The 20830-nt window shown below is 42.9% G+C and overlaps 1 protein-coding gene across 7 annotated transcripts in view; it reads right to left on the bottom strand.

The window, feature by feature from the left end:
- Window positions 1-20830, bottom strand: part of TANC2 (tetratricopeptide repeat, ankyrin repeat and coiled-coil containing 2) — a 146663-nt gene that overhangs the window by 78082 nt on the left and 47751 nt on the right. For 6 of the 7 annotated variants that reach the window (XM_041465417.1, XM_041465418.1, XM_041465421.1 and 3 more), the window contains one exon: window positions 3687-3794. The exons of the other annotated variant lie outside the window; for it this stretch is intronic. In XM_041465417.1, coding sequence (XP_041321351.1) covers window positions 3687-3794 — 108 coding nt within the window. The remainder of the gene's footprint in view (window positions 1-3686; window positions 3795-20830) is intronic. 7 annotated transcript variants of the gene reach the window in all.

Here is a 20830-nt window from a genome sequence, read left to right as displayed (position 1 = left end):
GCCATGAAAAACAAAAAGCAGCTCAAAGAAAGATGCCCTCGTGACCACAATCAAGAACCAAGAAGCCAGGACAGTGTTTACCATGCAAGCAGTGCCTCTTGGCAGAAGTGAGGTGTGATAAAGTGGGGGAAAACCCCTACATATTAAACAGAGTCACTAGAATCACTGCAGAAAAGGTTTGACAGTTGAACAACAGAGGTTTGAAGGTCAATTCCTGCTATGTTATCCTCCTTGAAGAGCAATGATGGATGTAAAGGCGTCATCCCCAGCCTCCCTGCCTTCAGAAGGCTGACAAGGGGGAAAACACAAATGCCTCTGTTGAACAGTGTCTGCAGGACTGGGGCAGAGAAGGGAAGATGGATCAGAAACCTTCCAAGACCCTCCTTTTAAAGTCTCTGCTAAGTCACGGAATGGTCTGGGTTGGAGGAGACCTTTTAGCTCATCCAGCTCCACCATCCACTCGACCAGGTTACTCTAAGCCCTGTCCAACCTGGCCTTGAACATTTCCAGGGATGTTCCCTGTGCCAGGGCCTCATTACCCACACAGGGAAGAAACAAGGAACTCCTTCTCCACCAGGGACACTTCAAGTCAAGGATTGAAATCTGAACATCCTCTGCAACTACAAAAACATCTACAGAAACATAATTTGACTCAATGATCCTTGTGGATCCCTTTCAACTCAGCTGTTTCTGTGATTCTTTGATAATTCTTGTAGAAAGGGATTTTTCAAAGTCATGGAACAGCTTTTTTTTTGCCATCATCTTAGTTGCAACAACTATAAAATGTGAGCCAAATTGTAAATTCATTTAAGAAGATTTATTAATTTTTAAGTATCCACATTCTTTTCTCTATACAATGAATATAATGAAAAAAAATAAATTATACCAAGCTTAAAACTTTACTATTTGTGCTTGGTATTAGAACGTCCCTCCATGATACCACTTGGTATTGTCATCTTCTTTCTCCTTCCTCAGCACTGGAACGTTGGGAGCACGTCACTCCCCCACACTGACTCACACTGAAGATGTCACAAGCAAATGTTCCCCCCAGCAGCATGAGGGGCCGAGCAGTGGCACTGCAGTTGCTCAGGAAACCACCTCCCTAGAATGTGCTGAAATTTGCCTGAAGCCTTAAAATAAACATTTTGATACTGAGCAAAATTTCACCTCTCGGCATCTCAAACTGAAATCGTTATTCCTATATATGCAGAGTAGCTAATGTTCTCTTTTCTTTGCTATTTAGTGTTTTAAACTGCTTTCAAGTGTATAATTAATTACATTTTTTGTCAGGGATCACATTAAAAACCACTCCACCTCCCCTCCATTGCCAGGCAGATCATCAGCCTAATTTTTTCCCTTCTTTCAACTCACACCGTTATTCTTGGAAGCGCTTGGGATTTAGCACTGTGTGCTATATCTTCACAGGATGCACACATTTTAGAAGAGGGTTAATGTAAGCCTAGCACAGAAGAAAGGAGTTGTATTTCCTTGGAAAACTGATTCCAGGCAGTGCCTGAAGCTTTGCCATGATCCAGAGTAGGACTCTCCCTCCACCTTCCCATCAGGAGTCGGATGCTATGTCCCCTTTGGTTCCTGGGAGTTGACCACAACTTAGTTCTTTCTTTCTTTCTTTCCCTCTTTACACAAGGATCCTCCCCCAGCCACCTACTTCTTCCAAGGTGGAATTCTCAAGCTTGGAATCCAGCCTTCAAGACCAGCAAAACCTCCAGCCCCAACATTACTGCTACTTTCACAGAAGGATCCATAAATTTGGGCAGTTCTTTGATGAACAGCTTCAGAAATCCTTCCCCAATGGATTTTATCGTCCCCTCTTCTCCTGCCTGTCCCAATTGCCAATATAAACCTGGCCACGGTCCCTGGACACAGCACACATGAAAAGAGCAGCTCCCTAACAAGTTCCTGGGGTCACATTTAAGGAAACTGAAACAAATTGAATCCCCAACCTGCAGTTTCTACCTTGACTCCAAGTCCGTGCTCTTCCCTGCCACATACACTCATTTCCCTTTTCCAAGTACACCAAGATGGCACTTGGGGACATAGTCTCATGGTGGCCCTGGGAGAGCTGGGTTTGCAGTTGGACTCAATAGCTCTAAAGGGTTTTTCCCACCTTACTGGTTCCACTGTGACAACTCTGCCGTTGTCACTTTTTTCCTTTCTTAATGACACTTGATATTCCTTTAATGACACTTCAAGGCAGTACAAAACTCCACTTTTCCTTTCAGATCACTAAACTATCAGCAAGAGAAGGAGATCAAATAGCAGAAAAAGAAATTAAAGAAATTGCAGATCCCATTGTCAAAGCCCATCCCTGGGCTTGGCAGGAGTCCTGCCCTCCAAAGCTCTGGAAGAGGGGAGGCACATGTCTGGGTGTGGGAATGTGGAATTTATGTTTTTTTAATCTTACAATGCAATGATTAATTCTCTGTGGATGCAATCATAATAAGTTTATAATTATTAACAATTATAAACATGACAGTTGAAGCCGTTCAGTTAGAAGAAAGGGCTGCAGCAGCACAATTTTAATTGTAATTCATGATGATTGAAAAAGGAGCAGCACTTTTCAAGGCAACTGTGGTCTCAAATTAGGCATTGCCAAGCACAGGAACTGTCTTTTGATTTTCTGAAACAAATTCTCTTCCAGACAATACATTCAAGAAAGCCCACATTCAAAATTTGGACAACATTCAATTAATTCATCCAATTTTGAGTACTCTACAAGTTCTTCTACAAGTTCATCAGCCACAGGAATAAGCAATACCCTGATTTCACAGTCATTTATTAATGTGACCTTGGCAACTGTAGCTACAGATTTCAGAGGCAGATGTCACACATTTGCACATCATTTCAACACATTAAACATCCTTTTTTTCCATCCAAAGCCTACAGTGAGTATGGAACCCTTTGGGTCATTATCAAGGAAAGCCAGGGGAAGAATCTGCAGAATTCAGCACAGAATCCACCCAAACACTTGCTGCTGTTTTCAGCCTTCTCCCAGCACCTCCACAGACTCTAGCCTTCCCCAGGTTGCCACTTCCAAGTGAGGAAGAATCTGGGAAATGATACTGAGCTGCAGATTCCAGGCACTCACATGTGCTGGCTTTTCCAGGGCTTGGGGGATTTAGGTAAAGCCTGCCCGAGCTGACAGACATGAACAGGGTTGAGCCAGAAAGGGACATGACCCACTTTATTTATTTTTCAACCAGAGGCCTCAAGCAACATGTATGCATTTCAGAGCAACTGCTACAGGATACATAAATTAGAAGGTATTTCTTAACTAAATAAAAGTAAACACCCCAATATTTTTGGATGCAGGTAACAAGGTCTCACAGTTTTGCTAAGCTGATTTAATGATGTTTCTGAGACATGGTTTTATTCCAGCCTCTCTGCAGACCAGCATTAAAAATTAAATTTAAAGCAAGTATGTTTATTGGCTCATTTTTATCTTCTCAAAAGCAACTCTCTAGACCTTCTAAATTATTCTGAGGGGATAGCAGCCACATGCAAAATTGCAAGAAACAAACGTAAATTAATGCTTATTCAAATTTGCAAGACAGTGAAACTTGGTTAGGAAAGATCCAACCAACCACCTAGCCAAAGGAGCCATATTATACATTTAAATTCTGCCTGTTGCCCCTGTTCACACAGAGCCTTTGCATGCAGCTTACCAGGGCAGAATGCATCAACGTCCAGCTTCTGGGCAGAGAGGGTTGGGGAGCCAAGCTCGGACTCTGGGATTCGAGGGCTCTCAACAAACTTTGCTTTCCTCAGAGGGGCTAAGGGAGAAGGAGGGGGAGAGAAAAAGAGAGGTCATGAGTAAGGGAAATAGCAAGCAACAGATGGAAGCACTTAACTAAACGACACTGTCAGACTCATATCAGGTTACCCACTTTTTTTTTTTTTTTGCCAGGAAAAAAAATTATCTGCATTCTTTACAAAGGAGATGGCTCTTGGTTAAACTTTCAAACTGCACAGGCTGACTTTAAAGTGTGTGAACACTGAGGCACATTCCTGATATTCTAAAACATTTTCTTTTCTCCTATTTTATTAAATTTTCTTTATAGGAAGCAAATGAGCCTGGATCCAGCCAGCAACTGTGGAAAAGCAAAGATCATAGAGAGGTACACAGAGCCCAACAGGTTTTAAGATATTTAACTGTAAATATCTGAACTTAACACATAAATGCTATGTTCAGTAATTGTTTACTTGAACATAAAATTTCAATTTCAAAACATTGTTGAACCAAACAGGTTTGGTGTTCAACACAAAAGAGCAGAGCAAAGCTAACACTGTGCAAGCCAAAAAGAAGCACTCCACTTTTATCCTTGCAAATCCATAAAAGATCAAGAGACTTAACAGAGGACGGGAAAAGGTAAAAGTGTTTGTAACAAAGCATCACTGACCACTAGTGCTAGAAAAATGGGATTTTCTCCATTTTTTAACAGTCTGAACTCTAAAAGATAGGAAATTCTGTACAACATCTTTTGGAGTAAAATTAATAAAAGTGATTTAGTAAAAGCCTTTAAATATATTCCAGACCAGAGAAGGAGAACTAGAGAATAAGTTACATGCAGAGATTGTCATATTGCATTTCCAAGTTAAACTCTCATGCCCATTACAATGAAAGGCTGATGTGAAAAGCTCCTCAGCACTGATTCTGGGGGTCAGTGGCTTCTGCCCCTCCATTTACATTATTTATCTTTATAGTTCCCTGTCTTGCAAATTAAATTTGGGATCTGCAGCTAAAGATTGGGAGGTTGTTCTTTTGCTTCTCCGGTAATAAAAGCTCAACAAGTCAGAGAATGATCTCTGAGGCAGCAATAAATCTCTTGGTTTTAGGGAGCTGAGAAGGTCCAAGGACTGGGAGCCTGACAGACAATGCACAACCAGATCACTCAAACTGAGCTACACATTAGTGATGCCAGATTCTTTTTAAAATGGAGTGTGCAAAACAGAGATGCAGACTGAGGCATGGTTTTTCAACAGAAGTCCCTGTGAAGCAGAAGAAAGGCAAGGAATCAACCCCCCCATCTCTGCACCAAAACAGGTGTGCTAAAACCCCTCCTCTCTACCCCTCATGATCCATCTCAGATGTGCTGAGGGCAAACAGGTACCACACTTCCATTTTACACACAAAATCCTGGATGAGAATGAGACATACTGCCAGCACATTCCCTGCAAGCCCATCAGAGCCGGTGTAACAGGAGCCGTGCAGGGCAGGAGGAATGTGAGAAACTCAGGAAGATAAGGACAGCCTGGAGCCCCTTGTCACCCCCATGCCACCATGGTCATGCAATGTGCAGCACCACTCAAAACACACAACCTGATGCTAACACTACAAGCCAGCAGTCAATTCTATTTAATCCCCCCCTGGAAAAAATCCCACGTGTGCACACACAAACACCCCACAGCCACAAACTGAGAGAAATCATTCCCAGTAACAAACTTGTGCCAGATCCTGATGTTATGAAAACATTTTAATATTGAAAAGATTATTGCTATGGCCTGAAAATTATTTAAAATAGTAATTCTGCACTGATCAATTATTTAATATTTAGTTTGTAATTGCTGTTTTAATAAATATGTTTTACCACAGTCATTTCTATAATATATATTAACAATAGCTTGTCTTTATCATTTCTGGCTGATACCAGGACCATATATCATCCCATGCACACGTGGCAGTGCTCACTGTGTTCTAAAATACAAAATTCATAGAATTTTCACAGTTCAAGAAATGTTAATGACTGATTGGATTGTCACTAGAAGGTTCTGCACTAAAAAGTATTTTTAAAAAGAGGAAGGAGAATTTTAATAAACATAGAGAGGGCAATGTGATCACTACACCACTTGCTGTGTGGACACACAGGTCTGTGGAAGATGCAGGACGTGCATGTTTTAACAGATCAGCACTGAACTGTTTGCCTCTCCCCTGTAAGGAAGGAATTGATCTCCCATTCCACTGGGTTTTATTTCTACATTTACTCTGGATCTCTTTTACTCCTCACTGAGGTGCCCACTGCCCCACTAATTCCTGCCTTCCCCATAGAACTGACTGATGACCACAGACGTGGATCATGGATCCAACAAACTGATCCACCATTTTTTCTCTTGAGGGCAATAACGAACATCCTATCACCAATGTGGTGAAATCTCCATATACTGCAAGTTCAACCATACACATAATTTTAATGCATTTCATAGCATCCCAAAATCACAGACTGGGCTGTGTTGGAAAGGAATTTAAAGCTCATTCAGTTCCACTCCCTGGAACTGGGCAGGGGGTACCTTCTACTACACCAGGTTGCTCAGAGCACTGTCCAGCTTGGCATCTATTGGCCTGGCATCTATTTTATTATGTTTTTGTTCCCTCAAAAGCATGACTTGAGCCTTAAAAACACACTTCCACCAGCCAAGACACACCATGTCACCATGACTCACAAACAACAGTTTACTTTAAAAGGCTCAAGTCAATACAATCCCCTCCATGTAAATACAGGTGGGGAAAATCACAGAAGGAAGAGTTTCTGTTATTACAAATACCCTAAGTGTGGAAAAGACAAAAACTCCTCCTAACTCACCCATAACCCGATTACAGGAAAGCAGGATTTTCATGTACAAGAATTAAGCACCTCTGACTCATGTTCAAATGAAGATTATCCTGACAGATTCACATTTGGGCATTAGTCTTCTACTGGAATAAATAACAAATGGAAATATCATAAACTCTAAAATCTGGTTTGACACTCTACAGCCAAATGTTAATGGATAACACTGATCTTTTTATAAAAGTGGCTTTTCAAGGCACAACGGTTTGCCTTGGTCCTGAACCCCTTCCTGAGAGCAAAGGCAAATCTTATGAGCATAGTCATGGGATGAGCTTCTGGCACAAATCATAAAAACTAACAAAAGCATGAAACAGTTATTTGAAGTATTCTGTACCTGCTCAGTCCTTTAGGCCTCTTATTCCTGCAAGGATTTTCTGTATGAAACTGACTAACTCCAGGTGTTAAACACCATGAAAATATCCCTTCAGATTACACAACTGGAGTTTTTCTGAGCAGAGAAAATTCTTCCAAGAACACCAGAAAAAAGGATGTCTGCAATAACCAGTTATAAAAATGCAATGGATTGAGTAAAGATGGCAGTCACTAGCAACACTGGCTTTCCAGAACTGCAAAACTAGCATTTAATTCAGGAAAGCATATTGATTCCATGGAGCCTGAAGTCACCATCTTGTTCCTGGGGTCCCACCACCTGTGACAGCAGCCCGTGATCTGTGTCCACCTCACAGCCCAGTCCTGTGCCCAATGGCTTGATGACAAACATGTTTGCATCATACAGGAACTGACTTGCTACTGCTGAAGAAGGAACTTCAATTTCAGTGGCTGAGATGTTATTTCAAACCACATTTTTGGGGCCAGTTCTGCAGTTCAGGAAAATGTTGGAGGAAACAGCAATTCTTTTTCCATTGCATGGAAGATGGAATGATCCATCCCAGGGAACCTGGAAGCCTCTCCGTGTACTAGGAAAATAGACATTACTGCCCAAACTGCATCAACACAAACCACTGCAGCTTTTTACTCACAGACTTCATCACTGTAAAACACAAACACACATGGCCATGCGCCTGGATTCTGCTGGCTTGCTCCTGTGGCAGGTACTGGGAAGAGTCTGGCCAAGGAACTGGGCTCAAAATCAACTTTTGTGCCCAGTTTTCTATTCTCCCCAAGTTGAACAGTTGAATTTCACCTGTGTTTTGAACCTTCCTCTGCCACAAGAGGATGAAATAATGAAATTTGCTCTCTTTGTGTAAAAATATTGTGTTTATCACAGGCTGATGAGGTGAAAACGTGCCAAAAATGATGGGTACATTTCATAGCATCACAAACTGGTTTGGATTGGAAGGGATCTTGAAGATCACCTAGTTCCAACCCCCTGCCATTGGGTGTTTAGCACAAACTCATCTCTTGTTACTAATCCAGCTGAGGAAAAATTGAATTTTGCACATTAATACTGTGTTTTAAACTACTGTAAGCACAATTTTAACCACAGAATGTTAAGGGGTTGGAATGGACCCTGAAGTTCATCTAGTCAAAATCCTTCCTGGATGGACAGGGACACTTCCTACTAGATCAGGTTGCTCAAAGCTTTACCCAACCCAGCTTTTAACATCAGAATGTTAAGGGGTTGGAATGGACCCTGAAGTTCATCTAGTCAAAATCCTTCCTGGATGGACAGGGACACTTCCTACTAGATCAGGTTGCTCAAAGTTTTACCCAACCCAGCTTTTAACACTTCCAGGGATGGGAAAGCCACAACCTTCCTTACCCCCACAGCCTCTTTTGTAACATAAATCTGATATTTGAATTAAACCCTCAAAATCGGTAAGGTTTACAAAAACCTGCCCAAGCTGCGCTGTGTTTGGGAAAAGTCAGAGTCAGGATTTGAAGAGCAAACTTTGGAAGCTCAGATTTGAAGAGAGGAAACGCGGGTGCTCAGTGCATCCTCCATTCCCATCTTTCACTCATGCCAGAGCCTGGCTCATGTTTGGGAGCGTCCCAGCAGCTCCGCAGTGCTGTGCAGAGCTGACTTTATTGAAGTCTCCCTCGAACTGAAATGTTTTTAGTGCTGCAGAGTTATTGATCCATGGAGCTCCTGGAACAAATAACTGTCACATTCAGCACAGCTGCACAAAACCCAGCACACGGGTGATGAAGCTTTGATCCTTCCTCTGGCCCAAAGGACCCTTTATTTGGCTGAGGTAAGAGCCACAAAGAGGAAATTACGGACCACACGATTATTTTTGCTGTGGCACTAATCCTGGAACCCTAGAATGGTTTGGGTTAGAAAAGACTTTAAAAAAATGATCCAGTCCTACTCCCTGTCATGGGCAGGGACATGTTCCACTAGACCAGCTGGCTCCAAGCTCCATCCAACCCAGCCATGAACATTTCCAGGGATGGGGCAGCCCTGGAAAACCAGAATAAATAATATACCAGCCGTGTGTAATAAGGATTTTTAGGTATATATATTTTTAAAAATTAAAATTAAACCAGTAACAATACAAGCAATGAAGGTTAACATCCTCTTTACATAATCCAGCATTATTTTATAGAATCCATTGTGTAACAGTTTTTTCCTCTTCTATTATTTGAGACTATAAAAGCTTTTTAAATTACATTCCCCAGCCTCTCTCCTCTCATCCCACATTATCACAGTAGTGAGGGCAGGGCAGCACAGAAAAGTGGTAAGAACAATGTGTTGTCTGGAAACATCAAACTTGTTCCAAAACTCTCAGAAAACATGTTTAGTTTAGGAGATAAGGCCCTGAAACATGAAAATTGAAGGAAACATAGGTGGAAAGAGGAAAAGAATAAATAAAAGCAGGAAGAGAGTTCAGCAAGCTGGTGATGGCAGGACAGCAATGGGAAAGGAGAGCTCAAAAAAGCAACTACATTAATGTAGAAATTCTTCTCTAAACTGTAGGTGTCTGTAACATGAAGGTTTTGCCTATTACTGCCCCTGAAATTTGTTTTTCCTTTGAAAAACTGAGGAATAACCTTCTCCAAAGCACTGGATTCTGCAATCCCGTGGGACCACAGAAACCTCTTGGAACATTCTTTCCTCCCCTCTGTCTCTCTCCAGATGAACAAGGCACAGAAAATGTCAGCAAGAGTATGTTCAGTGACCTCAAAAAGGAATGAGTCTTCTGAAAAAGTGTAATTAAATCAAATTATTACCTATCTCACCCAAATTATTACAAACACTCCCAAATAATTGATCAAAGTGGTCTTCTGTCTGAATAGACATCCCTAATCAATGTTCACGGGAGAAAATCACAGGGTTTTGAAAAGGCTTATATGAATTTTAAATATATGTAGAATAAAGTAATACAGATTTCTGCCCGAAGTGCTCAATAATGGCAATACAATGATGTTTACAATACATTTATATATTCAGAGAGAAAATAATTCCTCCTAAAATACTAACCTGCCTGTAGTCTGTGCTTCCAAAAGGAATTCAGCTCAATTTCCATTTTGCTTATTATTATAAACAATTTTCTGTCATTCAGACAAATGGAACAGTGATTTTTCCATCAAACTTAGCACTGCTGGAGACACCAGCCAGCAAAGTCCCTTCCCCCAGCTCAGCCCAAAAGGTTTTGTTTTGGAGCACGCCAGTGTCAATCTCCTGAGCAGATGTTCCCTGCAATACTCTGGCAAGCCTCAGGAAGAAAGTTGCTCCTATTATCGATCCCAGAAAGAAAAACACATCCTCACTTTCCCCCTAGAAAAGGCTTTTTTTCCAGCATGGGCTGCCAACAAGTCTTTGTCCATGTAGGGGATAGCTTTGAGGAGAAATTAAGTTGTTTAATTAATATATAGACATGGCAGGAGGAGGAGATGGGACTTTCCTCTTCCCATCCAAACTTATCAAGTCATTTTGACTCCTTGGAGCTGTGGCACACTGTACACTTCTCCATGTCATTTCCCATAGAAAATCCTTCTTTTCAGCATCTTCTGAAGCCTCTTAGAATTGCCTTTTTTAGCAGAAATTCCTCATCTGTGACTCAAGGTAGAACCCTGTGCATGAGACGAGGAAGATGAAAGCAGAGAAAGGAAGGCAGCACCACTTGCTCCAGCTTTCTAAGTCATCTTGTTATGAAAACAAGGAATAAATTTCTGTTGCAGTCACTCTTGAAGTTTCAGACTTTGCACTAAAAAAAAATAAATAGAGTGACTGGAGAGCTGGGACTATGGGATGAAACCACGTCATCAATATTTTAAGCCTACGTAAGATCTGCTCAAATACCCCAAAGATCCTCCCAAATGACAGAAATAGGGTAGAGCTGAAGGGGAAAGAATTCCTCAACCCCTCTATCCCTTTTCCCAACAGTTTTATTTCATTGAATGTTAAATTTAAAACAGATGAGAGGAGAATACTACAAAACACAAGTGTTGAATTGCATTATTCCCATTCAATCTCCTACTGTCCTGGAGTTCTTCCTGTAATTCAGTGACTCAGATATTGCACTGGCACTAAAAATGAGGAAAAATGTCCAAAAAGGACCTGGATGTACCGTAAAGGACATTTAGTCTATAGAGAGCAGCAAAGAGCTCTGTCACTTTAATCAAATTATAGGCAACCTGGTAATTCACTGGTTAGAGAGAACCTGTTACACCAATTTCTAACAATGCTCAGGTTTCAAGCTAAACTTTCAAGCTGACAAGAATCAGAAACTAACTAAGCATCTACTGAAGCAAACACATTTCCCTCTCTCTTGCATGAAGCTGACAAAGCTCAGGGAAAGCTGCCCAGTGCCACTGCGTCCCCACCAAGGGGCTTGTGTCTCATGGGGCTTTTAAAATGGTCTATGCTGAACATGCCAGTCAAATCCTTTCTGGACACTGACAAAGCTTAATTTAGCTCAAGGCATTAGAAAAAGAGAAAATATATTTAACTGATGATTTTTCCCACAGAAGAAAAGAACAAGTGAAACACAAACAGTTCTGAAATGCAGTTTCTCTCCCTAGTATTTTACTCTCTCACAGCTCTTCTAGAACAGCTTTAAGGTCCCTTCTCACCCAAACCATTCTGCAAATCTCTCATTCTCTCTATCTTTCTTTACACTGAGAAGTGTACACAGGAAGGTCTCCCTGCCCACGGCAGGGGTGGAACTGGATTGCTGTTAAGGTCCTTTCCAGTCCAAACCATTCTGTGACTCTGTGGTTGTCTCTGCCCTTCAGACCTCCTCCTGTTAACACGTTCCACACACACACCAGGCCAACGGGTCTGCAGCTTCCCAGAGCTCCCTCCAAGCCCTTTTTAGCACTCGATGCCACAACCACCACCTGTCTGTCAGCTGCCTGGTGCTAAGGGAGTTACAAATGAGCAGTTATCCAGCAGAGAAGTAATTCAGCACCCTTGGCCATCTCCCAGTTTGCCTTCATGACCTGCTCCACCTTTGCTGCCATCCCAGACAAAGCTCTGCCATCCTGCCTCTGCAGTGCCTGTACCCACACACTGGGTACCCACTGCTCTGATTCTCTGTAATTACAGCAGTAAAAAATTAAAACCTGCAAGAGGGGATTGGAAAGGAACTGAAAAAGAGTAACAAATGCACTCCAGACAGCGCCGCAAGAGCGCTGCTGAAGTATTTTACAAGGAGCCAAGGATGATCAAAGGTAGGTATCAAATTAGAACAGCAAATTAAATTGGAACAGGAGTGGCAGGGCAAAGGCCAGCAGTAAGCCTGAACCGCATGTAAACAAAATCTCATTCATTCTCCCATCATATCCTTAAGATCAAACCAAGATATTGTAACCATAAAAGAGAGAAGAGTAAACTGTAAAATATCTGACCATTCACAGCCCAAGTAATCCCAAGTTAGAGCATGTGAGAGACAAGATCCTGCTCACTATATAAACCACTGTTTATGACCAGGACTACACAGCTACAAGCCAATATAAATTCACTCCTTGATAATAGCATTTTAAAATAAAGGCCAGAGATTAAGAACAGCTAAGGTAATTTCATTTCTGTGCAAGTCATTCAAATTTTGTGATGCTAAAACTAGTTTAGTTGGGTTAGTTGATACCACTAGAGCTGTAATTACATTGACACATATGCAAAACTGTTCCATTCATATGAAACTGGATTTAGGATCCCTATTGTTCCATTGGTAGCAGCATCACAGAATATTCTATCCTTAAAATGAAGCTACTTATCTGATAAGGCACAAGCCTGAATCAGCTGAACTTGCTTGTTAACACTTGAAAAACTGCATTATGCTGCATTTACAAGGTGGGTTTTACCTAAGAAAATTTCTAATTCAGCCATCTGTAGCTTTCAGTAATTTATTTGCTTTTCCAATTCTTCATTTCCTTGCAAAATTAAAGGAGCTGTTAGAACTTTCTGTTTTGAGGAGTGGTGACTGCTCATCATCCTTTCCTTCCACAGAGGAGCAAGGACAAGGACACATGGCATGCCTCAAGGATTTAATTGAAATATCTAATAACGATGTGATTATTTGTGTGAACACAGATGGTTGAAGCAGACTGTCACTGACACAGGAGTGCCATGCTCCTCATCATGAGCGGATTTAAGACCCAAAACTTCTCTGAGGCTTTGGTGCACACAAATCCTGTGACACCACCAATGTCCCAGGACCAGGGGACACTAAAGTGTAAATAATGGGAAGGCAGCACCTTCAGGGCCCCTTTCCAAGCTGAAAGGGTAACAGCCATGACATGCAACAGGTCCAGGACCATTTACTGACAGAAACACCCATCTGGTGACTTCCCTTCTAAAAACCACTTTCTCACCTACACCTACTCACTTCCATGGCTGAGAAGATAAAAAGAAAAGCATAACAGGGATAAAACCTCTATTGTACTAATCCTGCCTTCATCTCTGCAGAGGAAACACTTGTAGAAATTTCAAGTTTAAGCTTTCCATTGCAGCCAAAGGGGTGGGGACACCTTCCACTGTCCCAGGCTGCTCCAAGCCCTGTCCAACCTGGCCTTGGACACTGTCAGGGATGGGGCAGCCACAGCTGCTCTGGGCAACCTGTGCCAGGGCCTGACCACCACTGCAGGGAAGGATTTCTTCCTAATATCCAATCTAAGCCTATCCTCTGCCAGTTTAAAACCATTCCCCCTTATTCTGCCACCACAAGCCTTGGTATAAACTCCTTCTCCATCTTTCTTGCAGCTCCTCTATCTAGGAATCTAGGAAATTTATCTAGCTCCAAGCTGTCTAGGAATTACTGAGAATCAACAGCTACTCCAGGAAAATCATCACAGAGCATGGAAAGAGAAGTGCCAAAGCAATGGTCCAGAGCCAAAGATCCAGCCCAATCCTCAACCTCCTGTGTGGTCTGAGCATTGGTCAGAGGATCTGTGATGAAAACTTGGCAAGTGACTCTGCAATGAACCCACCAGGACCCTGCCCATGTTGTGCTGGAACATCTCATGTCTGGCATCATCCCAAACTTGGTGCTAAGACCATGAGTTTAGTTGAACCTGACCAAGGTTTCCTGCATGGTTAGAGGCAGCCAGGTACAAATCACATCAGAAATTAACTTCTGCCAAAGTAATGCTCAATATCTGGGCAAGTGACTCAACCCAACACCTCTGTGTGGTCATTCCTTCTTGACACAGGAAGAAGTTTCTAAAACAGGCTGTCCTGTTGTGACAGAAGTAAGAGAGGACCAAAGAATGTGCCCAGCTGGAGATGAGGCCTTTTCCTTAGAAAACAAGCAGCCCAGGAGAATGCAAGGGCTTATTCCACATGAGTGTATCCTGTGGATGCCTTTCTGCTCTCAAGTGCACAGGATACCTCTGAAGGCACGTTCCAGGAGTAGGAGGAAAGACGTAGCCAAGGGAAGAGTGATGGCCTGATTTAACTCCACAGGAGCTTTCTACACCACCTCCTCTTGCTATAGAAACCTCTTAGCTATGTCTAAAAATTAAAAATTCTCACACACCAGAAGTGTAATCGTGACAGATGCTCCATTTTGTGCAGCTCCAGTGTGAAATAAGGACAATTTCTCTCTCTGAGCATCTGAAAACCCGTGGAGTTTCAATTTTTTTGCTTTTTAAACACCATCTACACTAGAGAAACTTTTGGGGTTCTCCTTCTGTTTAAGCATCTACACAAGTATCTGAAATGCAGAGCTATTATCACCTTTTCCCAGCTCCAGTGCTGTGATGACATGTTTACCACATCCTCTGCAAGGCTGAGCAGTCCAACAGCCTTGATGCAAATAAAAATACCCTTGGGAAGAGAAAATTCTAAAGGTTCTGCAACAACCTCACACCAGCACCAAGAGAAAAACATGGGATTTTCTGCATATCTCAATTGCAATTTCTGCTCTGTCAATATGAGAGACAGTTGGGTGTCAAAAATAAGACAGATAGGGTTTGTCTTGAAAACAGCACTGAGGAAAATCCATGCTGGAACTGGTGTCTTTAAAAAGCCAATAAATATAATATGCCAGTTTTTTCCTTCCCTTTATTTAAGAAAATAAAAGTTACATCCAAACTATCCTGAAATTAATGCAGAAATATCATGAGTTTGACAGGTCTCCAACAAACAAAACCCCTTCAACACAGGATTTGGTTTAATTCCAAAAATTACAAACAGACACACTATTTATCTGCATAAATTTCAGGGACAGTTCTGGATCTCCAAGAAAACTTAAATCAGAAATTTTCTCATTTCAAAAAGGAATTACATAGGTTTAATAGAGACAAAAGTCCATCTGTGAGTACGCAGGGACACATTCACCCACCTGTTTCATCTCTGCAAGCCCAAATGGTTTCCATTTGAGTATGCGCCTGTCAAAACAAATCACAAGTTCCAAAATAATGGATGAAGAATCCCAAAAATGGATAGTAAGAACTGACACACCAGGAAAAATATACTCAGCATATGTTACTGTAACTGAACGAGGATCCTCCTTCTGCAGCAGGTTTCACTGCTGGAGACAGAATCCCAGAATCATTGAGGCTGGAGAAGAACTCCAAGATCATCGAGTCCAAGCTGTGCCTGACCCTCATCTTGTCACCAGCCCAGAGCACTGAGTGCCACATCCAGGTGTTCCTTGGACACCTCCAGGGATGGGGACTCCACCACCACCCCAAGCAGCCCCTTCCAGTGCCTGATCACCCTTTCCATGAAGAAATTCTTCCTGAGACATCAGGATTTGCCACATTAAGAGCATGAAACAGGACGGAAAATCCAGATGGCCAAAGCACAATGAAAAGTTGTGTGTGTTTTAGATAATTTTTTTAAAAAGGGACAACTCAGTCATTCTGACAAAACACAACTTTTCTACTCATGAAACCTCTAGGCAGACAGAGATTGCAAAAGAATCAGGGAAACCTCAATAGAAAATTAATTATGCCCAGAAAAAATACATTATATATCTGGAACTACTGAAATCTAATGGCACTTTCCAGGTAACTGGGTCCTTGGCACTGCTATGCATTCTGAGACATGGGGTGGCCTCCCACCCAACCTCCACTCCTACACAGGAACAGGAATTTCAGATCAGTGTCATGCTGACAGCATGACACAGAATTCAATGAAAAGAAATGTAAGCCTACAGCAAACACTACGGTATAAAAATACTTTAAAAAGAGCAAAGTCTCTCCTGACACCAACAATTTTAAGCACAATATCCTTCAAAAATTGGCTTCAACATGAGCATCAGGCACTTCAACAGCTTCTCCTCAAATTCTACCTTGATAATGATTGTTAATTTACTTTTATTTCTAGAAGCTCACTCTTTCAGTGAAAAGCAAATATTTCTTTCCCTCAGCACAAAGGAGTTTTATAATCCACTCAAATTGAATTTGCGGTCATTTCAGAACACAAAAGGAAAACATTATCTCAATCCCATTGTTCTAACATTTTGAAAACAAACGACTTGGTGTCTGTAGCATTTTCAAGTCACTCCTCAGCAGTTCTATTTCAGCAATGCTCAGAAATCAAATTTTTTCATTGCACATGCATTTTATGTTTTGTATGAGAAATTCTGCACGTCTGAGCAAGGAGGTGACAAACTCAGATTATGTAAAACGATTGCAACAACTAAAACACAAATAACCACCAGCAGCATCACTCCATCTGACACTAACTCCCTCCTAGTAATGGCTTCCTTACCAACTAGGAGCCCCACAATCCCTTATTGTACATTGATTTTCTGCAGTTAGAGGAGGCTGAGGAATGCCCAACACAATCCCAATCAAAGATAAATTGTCCAAATACTCACAGGGCTTTGCTTGCTCTCCCCATCAGCCAGGCTGGGAATTCAGGGGTACCGCTGCCTGGAGAGCACTCTGGCACAGATCCTCCTCTGATCCCTCCCTCTCCCTAGCGCTGGCTCCATCCTGCTGCTCCCCACGTCAGGGTGATGTTACAGGTGACACCTCCCGCTGCTGATGTCAAGCTCCGTTCCCAAAATCACAAGCACCGTCTCCCTGCGGTGCTCGCTGCTCCTACAAGCATCACCTGCACATCCTCTGGGTGCCAGGAAGCGAGCTCCAGCAGGATTCCAGAGAAGCTTACGGACACACAGCCTTCCCTCTTCTTCGTCAAGTCTCCCAGTGCTATGGAGCTGCTTTAATTCCTACCAGAACGCTGCAGCAAATGTAGCCTCTACGCCTCCCCCGGGGGGAAAAGGAAGGATTTTTACAGTTTCTTTCTGTGGTGCAGCTTAATTTGCCCTCTTCCTAGAGCAAACTGCTGAAAGAACAGGGAAATAAGGGATCAGGAGAGCAGAGTGACTGACTCATGGATGCTCTCCCGAACATTTTGGAGTAAGCCGAGGGGCTGGTGATGCAGCCCAGGACCAGAGCTGATGAATGGCGCAGTGCTGCTGTTGTCATGGCAACTAAGAGGAAAAGGAAAAAAAGGCAGCACCATATAAGGAGTTGTGACATGGATTCTGGGAACAATTTATACTAAAAGGCTCTAAGCCCTAGGATACTTTAAAGCTGCAGCACCGCCTTGGTTGGGGACAGGTTTCATTGTTCACAAATTTCCGACAGGAACACATCCAGACCAGACACATTTGTATCGGGAGGGTTGCACCAAAACAACACGATTCTGCATTGCAAATAACTGGAACTGGAATAACTGAAATTATGAAATGGCTGGACAAATAGGGACCCAAACTAACACCTGTGAAAACACAGTAGCCACAGGTAGGCACAGCCCCACACAGGTGAGGAGCTCTGTCCTTACGGAGCGAGGCTGAAATGAGCCAAACTGCAGCACCATCAGGTGGCTGAGTGCCTTAGCAGCACTGACACCAACACAGATCCTGCCAGGCCTCCCAGACACAGGAGAACAGTCCCAAATTAACCCATAACCCAGGCACTGGGGGGCAGGGGAGGCTGGCAGAGCCCCCAAATCATCTTCAGGTATGGCAGAGCAGGGAAAGCCAGCTCACACACACCTGCCATCACAAGCTGTGAGCAAGGCCAAGGTTTGTATTCCACGTGCAACACTGGGGAAAAACACATTATTTACCAGAACCATCTTCAGCTGCTTTTCACTTAATGCAAGTGCTCAAACAAACGACACAGTGAGGGAAAGAATGGCCACTGTCCACCCAGCACAACCACAACATGCAGGGCTGGAGCCTGGGCTCAGCAACTGAAACTTTGTCAGAAATCCTTTCCATTGATGATTTTATTTTTAAACACGGAATCCCAGAATGGCCTGAGTTGGAAGGGACATTAAAGACCACCCAGTTGCTACTGCTGTGCCCATGGGCAGGGACACCTTCCACTGTCCCAGGGTGCTCCAAGCCTGGTCCAGCCTGGCCTTGGACACTGCCAGGGATCCAGGGGCAGCCACGGCTTCTCTGGGAATCTCTGCAAGGACCTCACCACACTCACATCACAGAATCATTGTAATGGATGGAAAAGACCTTGAAGATGATCAAATCCAACCATCAACCTTGCAACACCACCACATTCCACACTAAACCATGTAATTAAGTGCCAGAGCCACACATTTTTTGAGCACTTCCAGGAGTAGTGACTTCACCACTTCCCACATGTGCCAGCACTGACAGCTTCCCCCCAGCACTCCCACCCCTGAAGCTGTGCCTCATCATCTCTCATGCTCCCACCCAGCTGAGCTGGTACAACACATTTGGAGAGAACGTGTGGTCTTGGGGGCTGCAATCATTAATCTGGGTTTATCACCACTAAACAAGAAACAATAAAGTTTTCAAGTAGAGAGATCTGAGCTTTTTAGTCCCACAATTACAAAGAATATTGAACCATTTGCTGAAGGTATGGAGAAGGGAGATGAGACACTCCTCATGGCTACCCCCAAGAGATGCAAGGGTATCCCATGAGGGACGGGGAGAAGACAAGACCCCAGCCCTACAAATGACATGTGTGATGGTGGCACAGAAAATGTTGTGTGTTGAGGTCCCCAGCCCAGATGGACCTGGAGGGTGTTGAGAACCACAGCGGTGGGTCCTTACTGGCATCACTGGGAAGAGCAAGTCTCCATCCTGCTCAGCCCTGCTCTCACCATCTCTGAAGGATCTAGTGAAAAAATACACATCTTCTTTAGGAAAGAAGCTGCTATTAACTGCCTGAACCCACTGATTTGTAGGAATATTCCTACTGATTTATATGAATTTTATTCTTAGGGAAGTTCCCACATTCCCCAAACACAAGGGAGAAATGCTCTCAAAGAGAGGATCTGCAATGAAACCAGTTCCCCAGGCCCATCTCTTTGAAGACACTGAAGCAGCTCATTCACACTGGATACAGCAGGATCAGGCCTCTGAGAATCCAAACCGAAACATCCAGGCCAGGTTTTTGTTAGAAAAACACGATTTCTTTCCTAAATTTCTTGCTAATATTCTCCCCTCCTCACTCTCTGCACAGGCACTCACACACATGCTCTTTCTAAGAGAATCCCAATGCTTGCAATCTGTCATTCAATAGAAAAAATAGAAATAGCCAAGCACAGTGATGAATAAAATTATCCCTGCGCATATAAATGTACAATATGCAAATGAACACTCCTTCCTGAGGAGGAGGAGGAGGAGGAGTGGGATGCAGCACAGGGCTTTGTGCAAACCCTCTGCACATGGTGGGCTCCATGGGAGTGGAATAAAACATCATGAGCTGAGTCTTTCACCCCAGTACCTCCTTTATTAACCTAATGCATGTATTTTTGGCACTGATTCCCAAAAGCACTTCCATACATTCATCCCTAAGCACCCTCCTGGAAAGCACTGCTGTCCTCAAGGCAGGTATACAGAGCACCTGCATTATTTTCATCACAGTTATGGCTTTGAGTCAGCAATAACACACCCTTGATGTATAGCAGAATTTTTAAGCCCGTTGTTTCAACAGCAGTTGCTCTTTGTGCAGCAAGCATGGTAACTTTTTAAGTGCTAATTTTACTGCAGACACAAACCAAAATGGTGTCTTCCATTACTTAACCTGGGCTGGGAGGGTAGGGAGTTTTCTTTCCCTTTATTCCATATTTTTCACATTATTTTTTGTTAATAAAGCCACTATTACCAAACAAAAAAAAAATTAAATAACACAAACTGAGATTGAATGAGCTGATTTAAGTATGTTTGCAGCCAGGGCTAAACAAGAGGTGGCACCAGGCAGGAGGGGAGAACTGATTACTTATGCTGACTATTACTTCACCCCTTAGAGTGACAATGAACCTTAGTTTTTCCTAATCACCAGACTATTCAGCAGAGTGGAAAATGCACCCATGTGGAATATTTATCACCCTCTGAACCCAGGCAAGTCTTCATACCCAGCAAACCCAGATACCAAGATGTGAGTGAGTGACCTTAGCTCCACTGGGTAGAAAACTCTCACTCTGTGGAATCTGTTCCAGAGGCTTTTTACCAAAAATGGACATCTTAACTTTTCTGTGGATGAAAAGCTGCCTTGGTTAAAATCAGACAGATTAAGAACTTTAAAAGATTATATTATCATAGAATTATGGAATGGTTTGTGTTGGAAAGGACATTAAAGTCCACCCCCTGCCATGGGCCAGGGACATCTTCCACTGGCCCAGGTTGCTCCAAGCCCTGTTCAACCTGGCCTTGGACACTTCCAGGGATCCAGGGGCAGCCAGCAACCTGTGCCAAGGCCTTACCATCCCCACAGCCAGGAATTTCTTCCACATATCCAATCTAAATCTCCCCTCTTGCAGTCTGAACCCAATTTCCCCTTGTTTTTTGCTCCAGTTCCCAACAGAAAATCCCTCTTTGGCTGTAGGCTCCTTCAGATACTGGAAG

The sequence above is a fragment of the Pyrgilauda ruficollis genome, unplaced genomic scaffold (assembly GCF_017590135.1).
Source record: "Pyrgilauda ruficollis isolate IOZ18807 unplaced genomic scaffold, ASM1759013v1 scaffold189, whole genome shotgun sequence".
NCBI classification, from domain to species: Eukaryota; Metazoa; Chordata; class Aves; order Passeriformes; family Passeridae; genus Pyrgilauda; species Pyrgilauda ruficollis.
The sequence above is the reverse complement of the archived record's forward strand: the minus strand, read 5'-3'. Positions and strand labels throughout refer to the sequence as shown.